Consider the following 18,724-nt stretch of genomic DNA (forward strand, 5'->3'; position numbering starts at 1 on the left):
CTCTGGGCGCTTGTGAGGAGATGAGGGGGCTGTGATGGGTGACCCTGCGGTGACAGTGCGGTCCCTTCATGCCCTGTGCCCCGCATGAGCTGCCAGCTCTGCCTGTTCCTGTTGGGACTGACGGGAGGGACACAGGGGGTTAAGTGGGAATTAAGAATCGGGAATTACAGTAATACCTGCTTCAGCTGTAATTCCTGCTACACCTGTAATACCCCATACCCCTGAGAGAAAGCTGAGCTGCTCTGAGGGTGCTGGATTGGGGATTTTCCGAGGTCAGGGTTGTGCAAAAAAGCGCCACATTTCTATCCCTGAATAAACAAAAAGCTCTGGATTTACTCTTATTCCATTTGATCAGCACACAATAAATCCCTTTTAAGAGGACTTCTGTGTTGGGAAAGGCTGGATATTCAGTCCTTCTTCCCTACCAAGTTAAGATGCAAGTATGTACCTTCTCTTATAAATAACTTTGATTTTATATTCTTGCTTTTGGTGTAGGATAAAGCCCGGCCTGAAACAACATGTACCAGATCTGCAGCTGGTGGGCTGAAAAGATGTAGATGGAGATTGGAAAACATCCTTGTCCTGGGAATACTGTGCAGCAAAAGGAGGGGGAAAAACAAGTCAAGAGAACACAGGAGTCACCGCTTCTGTAGAGAGAGACTGAATTAATCTAATTTTTAAGCCTCTGAGTAGAATAAACTGTTCAGACCAAAGCGTAACGGGGAGAAAGTGTGAAATAACATTTGAGGATGAAAGTGGAACTGGAGGGAAAAGAATGTGCAAAGCCAGGTGGCTGCTTGCTGCGAACGCTTTATTTATTAATAAACACAACGTGCTCGAAACGTTTGGCTGCTTGACAGAATCCTCAAAAGTCTTGGAAAGGGATCAAAGTTCTGCTGCTCTGCCGGGTTCCTCTCCCTGTCCCTGCCACAACTCAGGGAATAACGGTGCCTTTAAGGACAAGTGGCGTGGAAACCTCCCCGGGAATTGCAGCTCCTGTGGCGGCAGGAGGTGGATTTGTCCCCTGAGGATGGCCTTGGGGACACTTGGGTGCTGCTGTCTGAGGTGCTGAAGCCTCAGATCCCCCACCACAGCCTGGGCCTGGCCAGAAGGAACAGCAGAGGCTGGAAAAGCAGCTGGAAAAACCAAACTGCGTGTTCGTGGTGCTGTGTTTAAACTGGAGGCTGAAATTGTCTTTACACCAACACAGAGCAGAGGCATTTGAATTTCATGCGCTGGAAGCTCTGGGGGCCACTTTGAAGCTTTTAAGGGTAAAATGGAGACAACACCCAGGCTACAAAGCTCTCAGACTGTATTTTTTTGTGTGTGTGTGTGTGTTTTGTGCAAGTTTTCTCCCTCAAATCTGGGCTGCTGCAGAGGGAAGGCACTGTGACTCACTGGGCTTGACTGCTGTGCAGCCAATACGGAATTTAAAAAGGCAACACTTGGGAAAACTGGCACAATTCCCTGAAAACGGCACCGAGTTTCCCATTTTCCTGCAGATCAGAAGCTGGAATTCACAAGACAGAACCATAAGAAGAGAAGAAATGTAGGTAAATTAATATTTTAAAAGATGTTTTCTGCTTGCAGGAGGTGAAAATGTGCAGGTGATTATCCCGAGGTGCTAATGATGAGTGACAAACCCGAGCAGTTTGAAGTGTTGGGAGAAATCCCAGCGCTGGAAATAACGAGAGGCCTTTCCTTGAACCTGATTTGAATTCCAAAGCCCAGCAGCTCTGGGATTTGCTGGCATCCCCCACTCGGGGCTGGGAAGAAGCTGTGAGGGGAAGGGAGGAAGCGATTGGTCTCCAGGAATTCCCAGCCATGGAGATAGTGCTGGAATGGCACCGTGACGTGAGGGGGGCACAGCCAATGGAGCCCAGCCTGGCAAAAAGGGGGGGAAAAAAGGGATATTTTTATCCTGGGAGGAAACAATCCAGGTTAGGGGGAAGTGAGGGTGGGGCAGGGAATCAGGTGGGGAGGGAGGAGCTCAAGGAAAGCTCCCACCCAGAGCTGGGTCACAGAGCAATAAGTGCACCCAGGAGGTTCATTAAGGAGATTTATTTGCTTTATTTCCCCCCTTGCTCTGTTCACATCCTTTTGTTTAATGCTCAGGGAGCTCAGAGTGTTTAAAAATCACAGAATTCCAGCATGGTTTGGGTTGGAAGGACCTTAAATCCCATCCATTCCCACCCGCTGCCGTGGGCAGGGACACTTCCACCATCCTAGGTTGCTCCAACCCCATCCAGCCTGGTCTTGGACACTTCCAGGGATGGAGAATTCACAACCAATCTGTTCCAGTGCCTTTTATAATAAAGAATTTCATCCTAATTCTCCATTCCCTGTCTCTGTTTTGCCTTTTTCTTCCCTTTTCCTTACAACAAATCCTAAAGGAAAATCCCTTAAAATTTTACTTAATTCACCACACCTGAATACCAATAAAAGAAAGAACAGAAAACCACCTGCTCTGGGTTTTCTTTAAGAAAAAAACTTCTCTATACTGACAAAAGTCCGATAAAGCGATTTTTATTATTTAAAGGAAAACAGTAAATCCATAGGAAAAAAAATTTGGGATGGATGGGAATGAGTTTTTCCAGGGCAGCTGGGCCATTTCTCCTGAGTTACCACGAGAGGGACACAGAAGGAAAGCTAAAGGAGCTGGGAAAGAAAGAATCCCAGGAACAGCTCGAGGAGGGATCATAGCAATGCACATTTCCCTTTTGTTTAGGAATATTGGGGATCGCAGCATTCCTACAGCTCCCTTCATCCCACAGAATCCTCAAAAAAGCTTCCCAGAAAATGGGCTAAGAAACACGAATAGTTAAAATGGATTTTTTCCCCCAGAATTTCCTCATTTTCCCTCAGCTTTTTCCCTTTGGAATGCCGGGACAGGGAGAGGTTGGGCTGGCTGGGATTTTGTTCCATCCCGAGCTTCTGGAGCAACAAATCCCGCAGGACTTTGTGGATTTGTGGAGATATTTTTGTTTATTCCCAGTGGATTTTTGTTGATGGAGGTTGGGGAGGTATTTATGTTTATTCCCAGTGAATTTTCACTAATTAGTGGCTGATGATGCAAATGCCGAGAGGTCCCGGCTCCCATAAAATTCCTCCATGGAGCAATGGCCCCATAAACCCTCCTGATGGAAATACTGAATATTTAGTGGGCTCTCGGGGAATTAATAAGCCCAGACCTAAAATGCCCTGGATTGGAAGTAATGCAGCGTGGATTTTTAGGGATCTGCAGCTGGATTCATCCTTAATGTCAGCAAAGCTTCACTTCCAGCCCTGGCCAGGCAGGCTGGGATTGGGATAAAAATGCTGGGAAAAAGGAAGATGGGAGGGAAAAAATCCTATTTTTTTTTAATTATAGTTTTATAGACTTCAGTCTTAACACATTCCTATCACAGCATTTTCACATCTCATTGAAAGATCCACTGAGTGCTGGGACACTGAGTGGTCATTTTTATCTTTTTATCTTTTTAATTTTTATATTTTTACCAAGCCCCTTAATGCCCAGAATGTTTTCACAAGCTCAAAACATCTCCAAAAAGTGTTATGAAATAAATGTAAGAATTTCTTTAAGGTGCCAGGAACCTCAGTGCAATGGGAAGTGCAAATCCAGCTTTTATTTCAGTAGAGAGAAAAGGGTTTTTACTCTTGATTTTTTTTTTTTTTGCTTTTCTCCTTCAGCAAATTGTGATAAATCTGTTTAATTCTGATTTCCCTGCAGGTTTAATTGTGGATGTAGAAATATTCCCAGAACAAGTCATGGGGATGTAACTTCATGATGGAAAAAGAGGAGAAGTTTTTGGCATTTCTGCAGGGACTTTGAATGAAGAAAGTTCTTAGAAATTAAGGATGGTGAGTGACATTAAAAGATAACAGATAATAAAAGATAACAGACATTAAAAGATAACAGCAGGAGATGAAAAGCAGGAAATGAAACTTGGTGCTCTAAACCAGCCAAATGGACATGAAAAAGCCATTAAATTGTAATTCAATATTCAAATAAGAATTAAAAATACTGTGTTTCAGTAGGAAACTTGAAATCCTTCCCTCCAAAAATGTATTAAAACTCCCTCTCCTTGAAAAGAGCTGAAGTGTTCATCCCAAACAACAGGACAGGACCTGGATTCAAGAAATTAATGTAGGGAAGAAAAAGCTTTTTATGGACAGAACTCGTGGCTTTTGGTAGGTTTTTATTTGCAGAATTACCATGTGAAGTGATGTGAAGCTAAAACTAGCTAGGAAAAAGACAAGAGTTCATAAAATCGAAGGGCAAAAAATAAATGGCTGGAATTCCTGAATATTGAGAGATATCCTGAGATATTTGGGAGGATCTGTTACCTATTAAAGCTGGAAGGAGCAGAGTTGTTAAAAATCCTCAGTTTCCAAAGGGGCATCGGCAGCTCTTGAAAAAAAACCCCGGGATTTCTCCAAAGCAGATGTTGTAGCTGAGCTTAAAAACAAAGTTTGGAGCTCTTGATGGGCTCCAAAGTGTCCTTGTTTGTTGGGATTCCTGGCAGTTTTCCTGGGCAGATGGAGGTGATTGTGGAGTAATGGAAAATCCAGGCTTCCCACAGGGCTGGGATGTGTGTGTGGAGCTGGTGATCCTCACTTGGAGTGGGGAAAAGAGAGGAAAATGAGGAATTTTCAGGTTATCTTGTGGAAATTTGGGAATATGTGGAGTTTCAGCAGGTTTTGGATGTGGTGACAGCTGATTTCTCCTCAGATTGTTGCTGATGCACAACAGGTTTTTAATTTTGGGGCAGGCAGAAGACTCAGGGTTAAACCTGAGGTTGGGTTTGTTTCTTCAAAGAACAAATCACTTAAAAATCAGGAGTTTTTGCAGTCCCACCCTGGCTTTTTCTGTGCTTTTTCTGTAAGGGAATAACATATCTGCATTCTCTGCACAGAAAGAAAATCCTTCCAAGGAAATCCTTCTTTCCTGCTGTGGGAGAAATCTTAATTTGGCTCTTAAAAGTAAGAAATAATGTAAGGAATCAATAATTGGGGTTTGTCTGAGTGTCCCAACATGTGCAAGGTATGTTTGGCCACGGAATGTGGCTCCAGGACTGAACACCCTCATCCAAAAAGACCCTGAAACAGGAAAATTTCACTTTCAGGCCTCCATCTCTGAGGAATTTTCCTATTCAGCTCCTTTTGATGTTAAACACAGAATTCGCCAGCTCGGCCTTATCTTTTCCTTGCAAATATTCCGAGTTTGGAAAACAAGGAGTGTGAAGTCATTTATGCTTCCACAGCTATAGGAAAGGCTGGTGATATTTCATCAAGTTTACATTTATTTTTCATTCCTCTTTGAATAAAAATAAGCCAGAATTGCGGGAACCCAAAAGTGTTGGGTGTTGCAGTTGTTTTGCCATCATGGAAGCCCTTCCAAGGAGCTGTGTTTGTCATGTCTGGGGTGATGCTTTTAGGAGGGGGAGAAGCCTGAAGGGGAAGGAATGTTTTCATTGCAGAATCCTGTGGACTTGAGGAGGAATCCAGCCAGGGCTGCCCTCAGGCTGTGAATGGCTGCAGTGTAGTTTTGTAAGGCCTTCCCAGAAGTCAGGAGTTCCTTGGAAATGGACCCAGGCCACTGGTGGAATGTCATCAAACAGCCTGGGAGAAGATCAAGGGGGCTGTGGGCTCCCAGATTTCCCCACATTCCCGAGGGGGAACGTTCCTATTCCATTATGGCACCAACACCCTGAAAACAGAGGGATCCTTAAACTCTGGATCTGCCCCTACGTGCTGGGAAGGTTTCCCCCATCCCACCGATGTTCAGGCGTGTTCCTGCTGCTTCCTTTGCCAAGGATTATCAGTTTTCCCTTTTCCATGTGGCTCCACAGCCTCGGGAGGGATCCTCCCACCCCAAACTGGTGATGCTGGGTCCTGTCACTGCCTCAGGATCGTGATGGAAACACCTCAGGACCTCCCTGGCCCTGACCCAAGCTGCCCTTCCAGAGCCACTGGAGCCTCTTGGCTTCTCCATGTGCTGTGTGAGGAGGCAGAGTTCCCACTGGGAAAGGCAGCCAGCTGGCCAAGGAATAATCACTGGAAAGGGTCTGCAAGAGCCATGAAAATACAGAGATAAGGAGTTTTTCCATGCTGATCCCTCCAGGATCACGCAGAAGAGCCACCGACAGTGGTGCCAGTCAGGATTCACATTCCAGAGGCTGCTACAGGTGCTCTGAGGGAAGTGGAGCCTGCTGGACTCAGAGCAAGGCCCGTGGCAACACAGCAAACCCACCCTGGAGTCTGGAAACTCTGAACTGGGGCTGGTTTTGCTAAAAACGTCACTGCTGGCCTTGATTTATGAGCAAACAGAAGTTTGTGAACGGCTTCTCCAGCCTGGTCCAGAAATCCATGAGCCTGATGTCATGTGGAGAGGGCCCAGAACACAGAATTATTTTTATGGACTTGTTAGCAAGTGTAATTAAAAAATTGAAATGTTAAACTGGATCCTGTGGAGGGTTTTTTGGCTATAGGATGGAGGCAGAGCAAAAGTCCTGGAATGGATGTGTCATTCCAGGCTTGGACGTGTCATTCCAGGCTTGGACAAGACACCCCAGTTTCGGGCCACCTTCCTGGCTCCAGATGAAGAGGGGATTGCAAAAGGGGATGTGAGGAAGGTCTGGAGAGCAATAATTTTAAACAGCACTTCAGCAATGATGTCATTTCGGCTGAAAAATAATGTTAAAGTTTGGGCAAAGAGTTCTTTTGGAGCGAGAGGAGTCCGGGGCCAGCAGCCAGGGTGGGGAGGAGCTGCAGCAAAATGGAAAGTCCAAAGCGTGGAAGGTCATGATGGAAAACCCTATCAGAATAATCCTGAGGAAAGGTGGATAAAAACCCTGGAATTTTCTGTGAGCATGAGAATTCCAAGGAAATGGAGGGCAGGAAGGTGCTACAGCCCTGGATGGGGTGTCCACTCTTCTGTCTGGAAGTCAGAGGCCAAATCTGGGGGGGCTGGAGCACAGGAACAGCCTGAAGGATTGTTGTGACCCCAGACTGTGATCCCAGAGCAATCCTGAGCTCTTCTCCTGGGGCTCCACCCAAATCCAGCCAAAATCTGCATCCTCCTCCTTGCCCGAGGAGGCCAAAAGGCTGAAACAACCAAGGGACGTTGTTCAGTGGATTTGGACATCAAAAATACCATCTAAAAACGGCTTTGTGGGGTTCTTCCCTTCTAGGATGGCTCATGGGCTGAAATGGAGGATCACCCTCAGGCCAAGCTATAGGATCAGCCCTTTCCGTGGAGTTTTAAATGAATTCCCACTAATTCAGCCATCTACAGCCTTGGGTAAAGCTGCACATGCCTCGCACATTTTGTCCTTTTTTTGTTCCCTGTTCCACTAGAGGCCACCACAAACCTCAGCTGGGGAAAAAAAAACCACAAAGCAAGCAAAGGAAGGGGCACCTGCAGCTCGAAATGACAAAAAGCTCCTGTTTTAGGAGGAGATTTAGGACTTGGATCTCCCCAGGAACAACTTCTCTTCCCGCTGTGTTGGGAGCCAGGGAATGAGCTCAGGCTGTGAGATCAGATTTTGCTGAGTGTACAGGGTTAGGCTTGTTCATTCCTCTTCTCCAGAAGTTCCCCTCTCCAAGCCATGCCTGGATATTTGATTTTCTTGGGAAATCTCAGCCCTCTCAGCAGCTTTTGCTGCGTTTTGTGTCCGGACACTCCACTTTGCCAGCAGAAAAGTTCCTTTTGTCATTCCCATTTCTCCACCTGAGGCGTGGGGTTCCTGGAATTGTGTGTGCTTTTCCTGGAAGAAGTGGTGGAGGCTGTAATGGCTTGTGCAGAAAGCACTCCAAGGCTGAAAAGATGTCCAGGAGGCAGCTGGAATTCAGGGAGAGCTCCTGGAATTCTCTCTCCTGGTGGGTATTTCTCCGGCTGTTGATGTCACACCCAACGTGCTCTGGCTCGAGGGAAAAGTTCAGGGAAGAACCTGACCCTGTGCTGGCCAAAAGTAATTGGAATTTTATGGAAGGAACACTGCAAAAGTGCAGAGAATTGATCTTGTTTCCATGTGGAATTAAAATTAAAGGAATTTGGGACCATCACAATCAGGCCAAACTTGTGCCCTTGCAGTTTTTGGGTGGGAAGAGCAGTTTAGATGAAGCAAGGACTGACTCTGGATCTCTCCACAGCCCATGATCCTGAAAATTGTTGTGGAAAAAGAGCAGATTTGCCCTTGAGACTGTTTTTCAGCTCTGGGTGGGGTCAGGAGAAGGCAGTGCCAGCATTCTCCAGAGCCAGTTCATTCCTGTGAGATTTCTGGGGCTGATATTTTCTGGAAAACTCCAGAGGTTTGGATCAGTCTCCAGCCTCCCTCTTTCTGGAGAACTTCCCACCCCTTGTGAGCCTGCACACGCCATTTTTCCATTTCTCTGGAAGTGACAAAAAACCCCAAAACAACCCCACAGCCTGGATGATGCTGAATTTTCCTCTGAGCTCATCAAGGATGTCCAAAGCAGCACCATTTTCAGCTGGGGCCAATAATCTGTAATGTCTCAAAGGCGAGCAAAATAAAACGTGTGTGTGAGAAGAGACGGGTGGTAAGGGGAGCTGAGGGGGTGGGAGCCAGGAAAAGGATGGAGTTAGGATCCAGTGGTTGTCTCAAAAGCCATGAGGGGGTGAAAAGAGCACTCCCACGAGTGCAGCTGTTTGTTTGAACCTCTTTAATGAATTATTTTGATTTGAATTTGTTAATGACCTTCAGGAAGGAGCTGCAGCTCCAGAGCATTGCCGGGCTGAGAGGGGAGATGCTCCTGCATGGAAGTGTTTCCCACTGCTCCCTAACTGCTCCAGGCTTTTATTTCTGGAATTTCCTTTTTTTTTTTTTTCTTCTTCTTTGGAAATGCATCTTTTTATTGGAGGAAATCTCTTTGGAGAGAGACAAAGTGCTCCTGCTCCTGAGGGTGTCCCTGTCCTTCCCCATGCCCAGAGCATCTCCGTGGATTCATTCTGGTCACAGCCAGAATGATCCTTGCTGAAAAACCTCTGGAATGCCTCAGGAAATCCCTGGAAAGGGGACAGCAGTGAGGAACTGATACACCAGGGGATTGTCCCTCTCTCGGCCCCCAGGAGCTGGAATCCTTCAGATTTTGAGAGCAGTTCCTGAAGGCATTAAAGGCAGTTTTTGGGAAGAAAACTTCGTTCTGGTTTGCTGGGGATTAAATATCGGCTGAAAGGGGGGATGGGCAAAAAGGATAGAGCCAAAGCTCTGCTCCACCACCCCCCCAGAAGAGGAAGAATTTTGTAATAAATCCATTTTCTTATTCAAGATTCTCATTTTGCATAAGGATAACGAGACCACTTTAGAGGGAACAACATGGAAAATTTGCTGGTGCTTCCTCTACCCCCCTATTCTTTATGTCCTCCACGAATTCCTGATTCCACAGCAAAAAAACCCCACCTGTCCTAGAGAATTTTCGTTGTAATTCAGAAAGGTTTTCTTCCCCATTTTCCTATATAACAAAAAGCCCTTTTTCCTCACACAGATGTTCAATGACTCCTTTTAAAACCGAATTTAAGTGAATTTAGGTGAATTTAATCTCTTCCTGAGACGAGACAGAGAATATTACATTCAATAATCAATTTATTCCCCCTTTTCTCTGTCCTACCTGGTATTTTGAGTTTGGGAGAAAGGGAATTAACACACAGTGATCGATCCTTTCTTCCTCTCCTTACAACTTAAATCTCATTTCCAGCAGGGAAAAGGTTTCTGTCTCCTGCCAAGAGCTGGCTGCAAAACCATTTGTACAGAGCACCTCTTTGATCACTGGTGTCCTGAAAAGACCTGATTGCTGGGTTTGCCTTTTTCCAGCTGTTAAATTATCCCAGATATCTTCCTGCTGGATTTGCTGGGGGGGTTTTAATGGAAAAAGGGAAAATGGGAGGGGAAACCCAGCCCCTGCTGAAGTCGGTGAGAGGAAGAGGCAAGAGAAGTGGCATTAATTTTGAATTAATTAATGAAAAGCTGCTTTTTGCTGTGTGTATTCAGGAGACCTGGGCAGGTTTCCTTAATAAAACCCCTGGCATGGAAAATATCCCGGTGTTCCCTTGGGATACCCACAGAAAGGGCAGCTTTGTGGGCAGTCTGGCCACAGTTCCTGGGAAAGGCGACTCCCAGCTCCCCACTTTTCCTCCCTGTGGGGCGGGACAGGCTGAGAAATCCAGATTTTCCCTGGGGGATGTGCCCAGCTCTGTCTCCAGGGCATGGAGGCTCCATTCCTTGGCTCTCTGGAAAAAACAAGGTTTCCTCTGGAGCCCCGAGCTGAATATTTCCCTTTTTGCCTGGCTTTGGCTGCGCTCCCTGTCCCTGTCATTAGGGGTGAATATTGTCAGGTTCTTGGGATCCTCCCAGCGGAAAGGAGTGATGGAAGCTCTGTTTTGGGTGTCCCCAGGGCTGTGCCAGCTGTGCCAGGAGGCAGCAACCTGAGGACACCAAATCCTCATCTGGGAGGTCCTTGGGAGCGCAGAAATGCCATTTTTCCTACCCAAAACGTGCATTTTTGTGCAGCTCCTGAGCCCACCGTGTTCAGGCAGCTCCAGAGTGAGGAGATTCCCAGGATCCCTCAGCTCCAGGGTTCTGCCTGTCCAGGGGTCGGTGCCAGATGTTCCTTTGGAGTTAATAATTCTTGGGATGTGTTCAAAGCCAGCTCAGTGCTCCCTAAGAGAGGTCCCAAAGCTATTAAAGCGTGGACGTGCTGTCTGCCCACCTCCACCGTGATCTCAGAGCCCTGAGCACTTCCAGTCCTGCCTGCGAGGAGCCAGTTCCTGTTTACTGCCTGCCTGGAGATCCCTGCATTCCAAAATTGGGAGCTTTGACCACAGAGATCAATGGGATGCATCGTTTAGGGGAAGAGGAAAAGCCAGGCTGCTTCGAAGAGCTTTGGTTCTTTAAGCTCTGCCATCCGGAGGAGTTTTGGGAACACGGAGCAGTAAATCTGTGTTATTGTCATTATGACTCTGGGAGGTGTTTTTCAGGAGAAAATCCCAAAAAAAAACGGGTGATCACAGCCAAAGGACTTTTACTGGGAAAACCTGAATACTGTGAGCATTAAAGTCCCAACAACAATTCCCAGCAAGCTTCACCCTCTGATCATTTTGCATCTCTCTCAGACAAAACATCCCTCAGCCTTCCCCGATTTTCCAGTACAATTCCAGTTAATTATTCCCGGTTTCCTCAGTGCGTCTGAGCTCCCGCTGGCTGCTGGAGGAAGAGGAGCTCATTGTTACAAATGAGCTTAATCCAGAGCTCCAAATCTTTATTGTCCCTGCTAGAAAATGGCATGAATAGCAAAGGAAAAAATGCGGGACGTTTCCTGTAGGGTTTTAACGACCCTCCTGGGTGTGGGATTGCGCCATGTGCCGGGGAATTGCTTGGAGCAGGGTGGCTCTGGCAGCATTCCCACCCCCATCTGCAAGGCTCGTTACAGGAGAGGCGGGGAAGGATGGGAGACAGCTCTTCCCGATCCCAACGCACCCCTGGGATTGGTCACCCTTTGTCCCTGCCTGGTCCCAAAGGGAGTTTGTGGGACCTTCCTTGGCCTCCTGCCCTCGGGTTGGTCAAGTCCAGATGAATTCCAGGTGTCTCGGTTCTCCTGGGACAGGATCCTGCTGACACACAGGCTCAGGCATTTGGGAATGGGTTGGGATCACCGCTGTGGGACTGGGAATGTCCAACAGTGCTGGGGCCTGCCCAGGGCCACAGAGGACATTCTGGATCCAGCAGAACTCCTGGATCGTGTTTTAATGCAGGATCATGTCCAGGGTGATCCTGGATCCCTGGTTCTGGATAAACCTTGGACCTGGGACGGGGCTTTGTCACTGGTGTCACCTCCTGCTGTTCCCAAGCCGATTCCCTGGATGTGCTGCAGGAGACCAAATAACCCAGCCCACCTGGAGGGTCTCCATGAGCCTCTGCATTCCTCCCGCTGCTCCCTGAGCTCTGGAAGTTCAGGATCACCCCAGTTCTCCCTGTGCACTCACTCTTTATCCCACAGAATCCCAGACTGGATTGGGCTGGAAGGGCCCTAAATCCCATCTCATCGCACCCCGTGCCTGTTCCTTGCTCGCTCTCAGGAGACTCCCACCGAGGCAACCAGGCCAGGACTGGCTTTTCCTTGTCCCATTCCCATCGTGAGGAAGGAAGATCCCTCTCTCCAGGCCTGGAACGGAGTCACTCCAAGGCTCAGCAGCTTCAGTGGAGCCTGGAAGGGCCACAGCTCCGCCAGCTCTGGAATCACGGATCCGTCTCTTCCTGGAGCAGGGGAATCTTCACTCACAACCTCTGGCAGGGAAAGACACTAAAAAAAACCAAGCAGAGGATGTGCACATTCATCCCAAAAATAAGTGATAGCACACATGGCGTGGGCAGCTGGTTTCCCTGGAAGGGACACGGCCTGCCCACGTTGGGAAGGACACGGGACAAGGCCGGAATTCCGAGGAGCATCAGGGAGGGAAACTGGACTTTACCAAGAGGAGAAGATATCAAATAATTATTGCCCTGCAACAAATGGGCTTTACATTAATAGAGGGCAGGGTTTAATGGGATACTGGGAAGGAATTCCTCCCTGTGAGGGTGGGGAGGGGCTGGGATGGAATTCCTGGAGAAGCTGTGGCTGCCCCAACTCTGGAAGTGCCCAAGGCCAGGCTGGAGCACCCTGGGATAGTGGGAAGTGTCCCAGGGGTGGAGCTGGATGTGCTTTAAGGTCCTTCCAACCCAAACCATCCTGGAATTCTGTGATCTGAAGTGGAACCAGCCTGACCCACTAAAAAAAACGCCCCCACTCCAGCGGGAGCAGATCCATCCGAAGCCCCGCAGAGAAACCCGAATTTCCCAGCAGCTTTTCCTTACTTTGAGTGCTCCAGTCTGACATCTGCAAATTCCCAAAATATCCATGGAAACAACTGGACACTGCAGCTGGAGGCAGGATCCTCGGTCTTGTCCCACCTTTCTGCCCTGTGCTCCCAGACAAAACAAAAATCCTGCTTTTAAAAGTCTGCGAAACCAGGATTTTCCAGCTTGATCATGTACAAATCCTGACTTCAGGCGTTGCTAAAACACAATCCCAATAAACAGGATTCCGAAAGGATCCACTTGGAGCTGCTGGCAGTGCTGAGGTAACGACACTTAGGCATTAATTTATAATGGAAACCAGTAGCCACCGTGCTTTGGGCTCGTTATTTCAGATAAACACCCAGAGTGATGCAAATATTATAAATAAATCCATTAATCCATGGGAAGAGCAGCCCATCCATGGAATAATCCATTAAAGGCTGTGCTTTGTCACAGGATTGAGGAGTCCCAGCCTGCTGCAGTCTGGTTTGTGTCTCTAAATCTGAATTCCTCAGGCATTAAAGACCTTTTAGAAAGAATTGTAATGCTTTGTCTTTCATTTAATCAGTGGCAAAGTGAATTAAACCTGGAGGCAGCTCCATTGTGCACTTTATCCTTAATTTTTTAACTTCATCCTTAATGTTTTGACTTCATCCCTAATTTTTTAACTTTTGTTGTTTCTTTCTCCAGCTGTTTTCTTCCCTATTTATGGAATTTGAGCCATGGCAAGGCTGGGCCACCAGCACAGGGACACAGGGACTGGCACCTTGGGACAAGGACAGTTCCCTCAAGTAAGGTTGGGCTTCCAAGTGTCATTTTTATTAGGATTTATTAGGATTTATTGGGATTTTTTGGGATTCCAGGATCCTGTGAAAGCCTGGAATTGCAATGCACGTTTTTCATCTATAATGTGAGTTCAGAAAAATCTGCTCCTTGAATCCATGGGGAATAAGAACAGAAGGAATGGGCTTAAGTTGTATCCCTTTAAATAGTGGGAATTTTGCCTTGGATGCTGCATGGATCCCCCTAACTGGAATTATTTAAAACCAGGGAAGAGAAACCTTTGGAAGGAGCAACTGAGCCCAAATTGTGAGGTAAATGAGAAGTTTTTTGAAATCTTTCCATATATTTCCTCCATAATTTGCTTTTTTTACACCATAAATGCATCAGAACCCCTGTGAAACCCTTCTCACCCCATCTCCAGGCCGGAGATGTTTTCCATTTATTTTTAGAACCTGACCTTCCAAGGCTGAAAAATAACTTTTTCCTTCTTCTGACTTTTGTCCTTCACTTGGCAGAGGCCACTTCAAAACAGAGAAATGGAAAATATTTCGACTTTCAGGCTGCGGGAGCTTTGCTTTTTGTTGTTTGTTTGTGAGCTCCTCTCATTTGTGATGTCAACTCCAGGCAGGAAAAAAAAGGTGTAACGAACCTGGCAGTGCCCAGACTCCAAAAAACCAAATAAACATTTTCTACTCCATATTTGGATCTTTTTATTTTAATCAGTAAAGCTTCAAAAAATAATCCTGCTCCAAGCTGGGAGATGTTTCCCCAGCAGCTCCTTCTGAATTTGGGATTTTTCAACAGGAACAAGCAAACATTTTCTGCTCTGCTCCTGTGCTGAGCTCGGGTTGGAGGGTGATTTACAGGGAATTCACGGCTGAGTTTAGAAAGGAATCAGATGAATCCAAGGAAAATAAAGGTAGGAATGACCTCAGCCCATGGAGCCACCAATTGCTCAATTCAAGCCAGGAGGAACCAGCTCCGTTGGACTTTGCTGCTCTCAGTGGCCAGAGTTGATCCCAAAAATCTGCTGCAGCCTGAAGAAAAATTCCTTTGGGTTTCTAAAAGGATGTGGAAAAATTGCCTTGATATGCAGGAGACTTAATTCCTTTTATTGGCAATTATTGGGGTTTCTTTCAGCCTGCAGCAAAAAACCTAGAGGAAATTATCTGACTTGTCAATAATGTGGTTTTGGTGAGTTAATTTGGCTGTTAACGAATAGAAAATAGGATTATTTTTATATATAACGGGATCACCAGTTTATAGGATTAGAAAATGGCATTTTGGAAGTGCTCAGCTCTGTCCAGAGGCAGCAGGTGACTCTTGATGGGCTTCAAAAGCTCTAATTAAATTTAAAAAACCCTCCCTTGCTGCTGGGGGTCACAAACCAGTTCCAGTGCTCTCCAAACTGGTTGTTTCTCCTCTCCAAAACCGGTGGGATTTGGGCCACTGAAAATTTAGCAACACAGAATTAGTTGGAGACTGGACTTTCAAGGGTTTGTGTTGGGTTGGGGTTTTTTAAATGAGGATTTATTTGATAAAGAAATAAAAGTAAAATTTAAAAAAATATAAAAATATATCAAAATTAAATTTTATATCTATAGGTGGCAGAAAACATCACTTCTGCTCAGATTTATTTTGGGAACAGTTCATGGTTGGAGGGGGCTTGGAGCAACCTGGGGTGGTGGAAGGGGGTTGAATTTTAAGGCCCTTCGGACCCAAACCATGCCATGATCCCATAATCCCTGATTCCATGATCCCACAGCTCCTTTTCCTGCAGAATGAGGGCTTTGGCTTCTCACTGCTCCCCACACAAAGCAGATTTTTGGTCAGTTGTTCCCAAGGTGACCTCACGAGTGACCCCTGACCACTCTTCATTCCATGGGAGTTACATCTTGTCTTTCTGCTCTTTTATGACTTCTCCACAGTTTAAAAAAAACCCCTTTTTTGTAATGAATAGTTGGCAAAACCCTTTTTTATTAATGTCCTATCAGGCCTCTGGTGAAGTAATGTGCTTTTCCTTCAACCTCTGCACTGCCATAACAGGCACTGCTGGATTTCCTTGGAGTGGGAATGTGAAAATTCTGGATTGTTTTGGCTGCTCCTGCCCTCCCCAGCTGGATGAACCCCAATGATCACAGCTCTGGGTGAAAGATTTGATCCCTGAGGGATGTGGGACAGGGAATTTTTCAATCCCTCACTCCTCATTTGTTGCTGGAAAATCCAAATTATAAATCAGATTTCTCAGGACATCAGGGAGAAAAAATGGTATCTCTTATCTTCAGTAATATTAATGAGAATGGCATGGGGTTAATTTGTCCAGAAATGCCAAAAACTGGGGAATTCCATCGTTTTGATCCCACATGGATCAAATCCTTCAGGCTGTGGGCTGAGTGCCAGCAGAGGCCACTTGTGCCAGGCCAGCAGAGCCACCCAAATGTCACTAAGTGCAAATTATTTTATTTCCAGTGTGAATTTGCTGCAAGAAAGTGTAAAATCCGTGATGTTCCAGCATCCCTGGGACTCCAAACCGGGAATATTCCGTTTATTTTGGGGCCTGTGTGGGCCCGGCAGCGCCCACAGGACCAGGCCCCGTCACCACAGGGACCTGGAGCTCTTCCTGAGCACGGGAGGTCTGAGGTTATAGCAGGAAAAAAATCCCATCTTTCTGTAAATATCCCAAATTCCTGCAGCTCCCACATTTTAAAGACTGAGCTCCTGTTTCCTGGGGCTTCCCTGAGCCTCTCTGGGGGTGTTTCGTGCTGGATTTCCAGGCCAAACTCTGGGAATGTGGCAGCAGGGGTTTGTCTCCAGGCCTTTCCTGACAGGTAACACTTCCACCTGGAATTCTTCTTGGAATTGGAAGATTCTTGGAAGGTTTTCCAGCTTTTCCTCGGCTGCTCCCGGGTTGATTTCTCAATCTGCTCCATGTTTCCTGATGGGAAATGCTGGATGGAGACAAAAATCTGAAAATTCCCCCTTCTTTTCCCTCAGTTTTACACTTCATCCTTCCTTCAGGAATAAAAATGCCCCTCCAAGGATGTGCCCAATCCTTCTGGAACAGAATTTGGGAATAGAATCATGATCCAATGATTCTCCCCCAATTCTGAGTGGTGAAATTTGCCTGTGGGGAGCTTAAAGAGCTTTTTTCTGGAATTCTGGTGCACTCCAGATGTCTCAGAGCCTCTGTGAGCAGTTTCAGAAGGAAAATCCGCCTGTGAATCATCGTCTGCCCCGTGTCTGTGAGGAAGAAACAAACCTCCCCCCCCCCCAAAAAAAAGAATCCCTTGAATTCTGGAATTTTCTGACCTATTTTAGTACCAAGAAAAAAAAAAAAGGCAAAAAAAAGAAATTTCAGCTCCTCTGCTGATGAGTTTCTCATATTGTTTACTTTTGCAACGTTCTCCATGGAGGAGCAGCCAGGAATGACGTCCACCCCTCGTCCCAGCATCCGAGGGAGAACTCCAGGGGAAGGAATGTGGCTTCATAAATAGCAAACCACGAATGGGGAGCAGAGGCAAAGCTGCAGGTTCAGATCTCCCTGCAGGAGCAGCTGCTGCACCCACCCTGCCCCGAAATTCCGAGATGATTCCAGCTCTGGTTGTGTTTTTCCTCCTCTCCTGTCCCCTCTCCTTGTGTCAGCAGAGAAGAATAGGTAAGGGGTTTGAATTCTGATTTCATTCTGATTTAACTCGGGTTTAATTCTGATTTCATTCTGATTTAACTCGGATTTAATTCTGATTTTATTCTGATTTCATTCTGATTTCATTCTTGTTTCATTCTGATTTAAGTTCTGATTTCATTCTGATTTTTTGGGGGGGGATTTTTAGGCTGCTCGGAAAATGCTGGGGGGTGGAAGGGGATAAAGAGGGAGGATGTTTCAGTGGAGCCTGAAAATGTTGAGGGATTTGGGGCTTTTGTAGGAAAACTGTGTAAATGCTCCGTGGGATTTTTCCCCCGTTTCCCTCCTTTTTTTTTTTTAAGGAAAATATTTATTGTTGGGTTTGGTAAAGAGCTGCCAGAGACACTTTGCATTAATCTGCATTTTACATCTGAGTTAAGTTTAAAAGAACCCCCATCCCACAGAGTGTCCCAGCACAGAATCCCTGGATTTTCTGCACATGGAGCTCAGGGAAGCCCTGACCTCTAGGAATGGACAAATTCCACTTCTCCAAATGCTGTTTTTGGGGAATTCTCAGCTCCAGGAGGATCTGTGGGATCCAAATTAGTCCAAAATCCAAAATTTTACTGGAGAGGTTACAAATATTCACCAAACCCTTTTGGGAAGATCCACGAGGTTTCTGGGCTCGTTTGTCACATGGAAATGAGGAATTTTTGTTCAATCAGTTCCCCTTTGGCACTGGAAAATTCTCCCTGCTCAGGGATGCAGAGCCCAGATTCCAGCTGATTTTTTTCCCCTGGACACACAGAGGTTTTTGTAGGATTTATTCCTGGTTCTCTTTTTGCTGTAGGTGAGGTGTGATTTCTGTTAAAGGATTGGTAAATCAAGGGAAAAAGAGAGAAATTATAGGAAATATAGAGAAATTATAGGGAAAAAGAAATTGAGAAATTACAGGGGAAAAAAATTATGGGAAAAAGAAATTATGGAAAGACGAAATTATAGAAGAAATAGAGGAATTAGAGGAATAAATGGAGAAGTTACGGAAAAAATCAGAGAAATTATAGGAAAAATAGAGAAATTAGGGAAAAAACCCAGAGAAATGAGGTCGTACATCCTCCTGGCCAACGAGGAATTGGACACTGGGATTTCATGGGAATTGAACTCCGTGTCCAATTATCTTTTCACAATCAAATTCCCCTAAAAACCCCCTAAAACCCCAGAAAACCACGAGCTCCATCCCCCCCTCCCTTGGGCAGAGCCCAGATTTTTACCCCATCCCAAAAGGAGCCCCAAATCCAGACGGGAGGGAATAAGCAGGATCCCCTTCCCCGGCTGAGCTCGGGAGCCCATCCCGACCCTCCAGCATTCCAGCTTTTCCCTGGATGAGCACACGCGTGTCCTTTGTATCCCAAAGATCCCAGCCGGCCACTCCAAAGTGCCGCCACCCGCAAAGAGCCCGCCTTCAGCA

General features: G+C 46.4%; 1 protein-coding gene and 1 long non-coding RNA gene across 3 annotated transcripts in view; both read left to right on the top strand.

The window, feature by feature from the left end:
• Nucleotides 1-4,138, top strand: LOC108445015. The gene is made up of 2 exons (XR_001859743.1): nucleotides 1-1,553; nucleotides 3,731-4,138. It is a non-coding gene; the product is annotated as an uncharacterized LOC108445015 (long non-coding RNA).
• A 12,691-nt stretch (nucleotides 4,139-16,829) lies between these two features.
• The window catches only part of COMP (cartilage oligomeric matrix protein), a 14,742-nt gene continuing 12,847 nt past the window's right edge, over nucleotides 16,830-18,724 (top strand). Inside the window, exons 1-2 of one of the 2 annotated variants that reach the window (XM_017727519.1) lie at nucleotides 16,830-17,289; nucleotides 18,671-18,721. In XM_017727519.1, coding sequence (XP_017583008.1) covers nucleotides 17,139-17,289; nucleotides 18,671-18,721 — 202 coding nt within the window. In that variant the 5' untranslated portion in view covers nucleotides 16,830-17,138. The remainder of the gene's footprint in view (nucleotides 17,290-18,670; nucleotides 18,722-18,724) is intronic. The other variant, XM_008644984.2, reaches the window with a different exon arrangement.

The sequence above is a fragment of the Corvus brachyrhynchos genome, unplaced genomic scaffold, assembly GCF_000691975.1.
Source record: "Corvus brachyrhynchos isolate BGI_N302 unplaced genomic scaffold, ASM69197v1 scaffold212, whole genome shotgun sequence".
NCBI lineage: Eukaryota > Metazoa > Chordata > Aves > Passeriformes > Corvidae > Corvus > Corvus brachyrhynchos.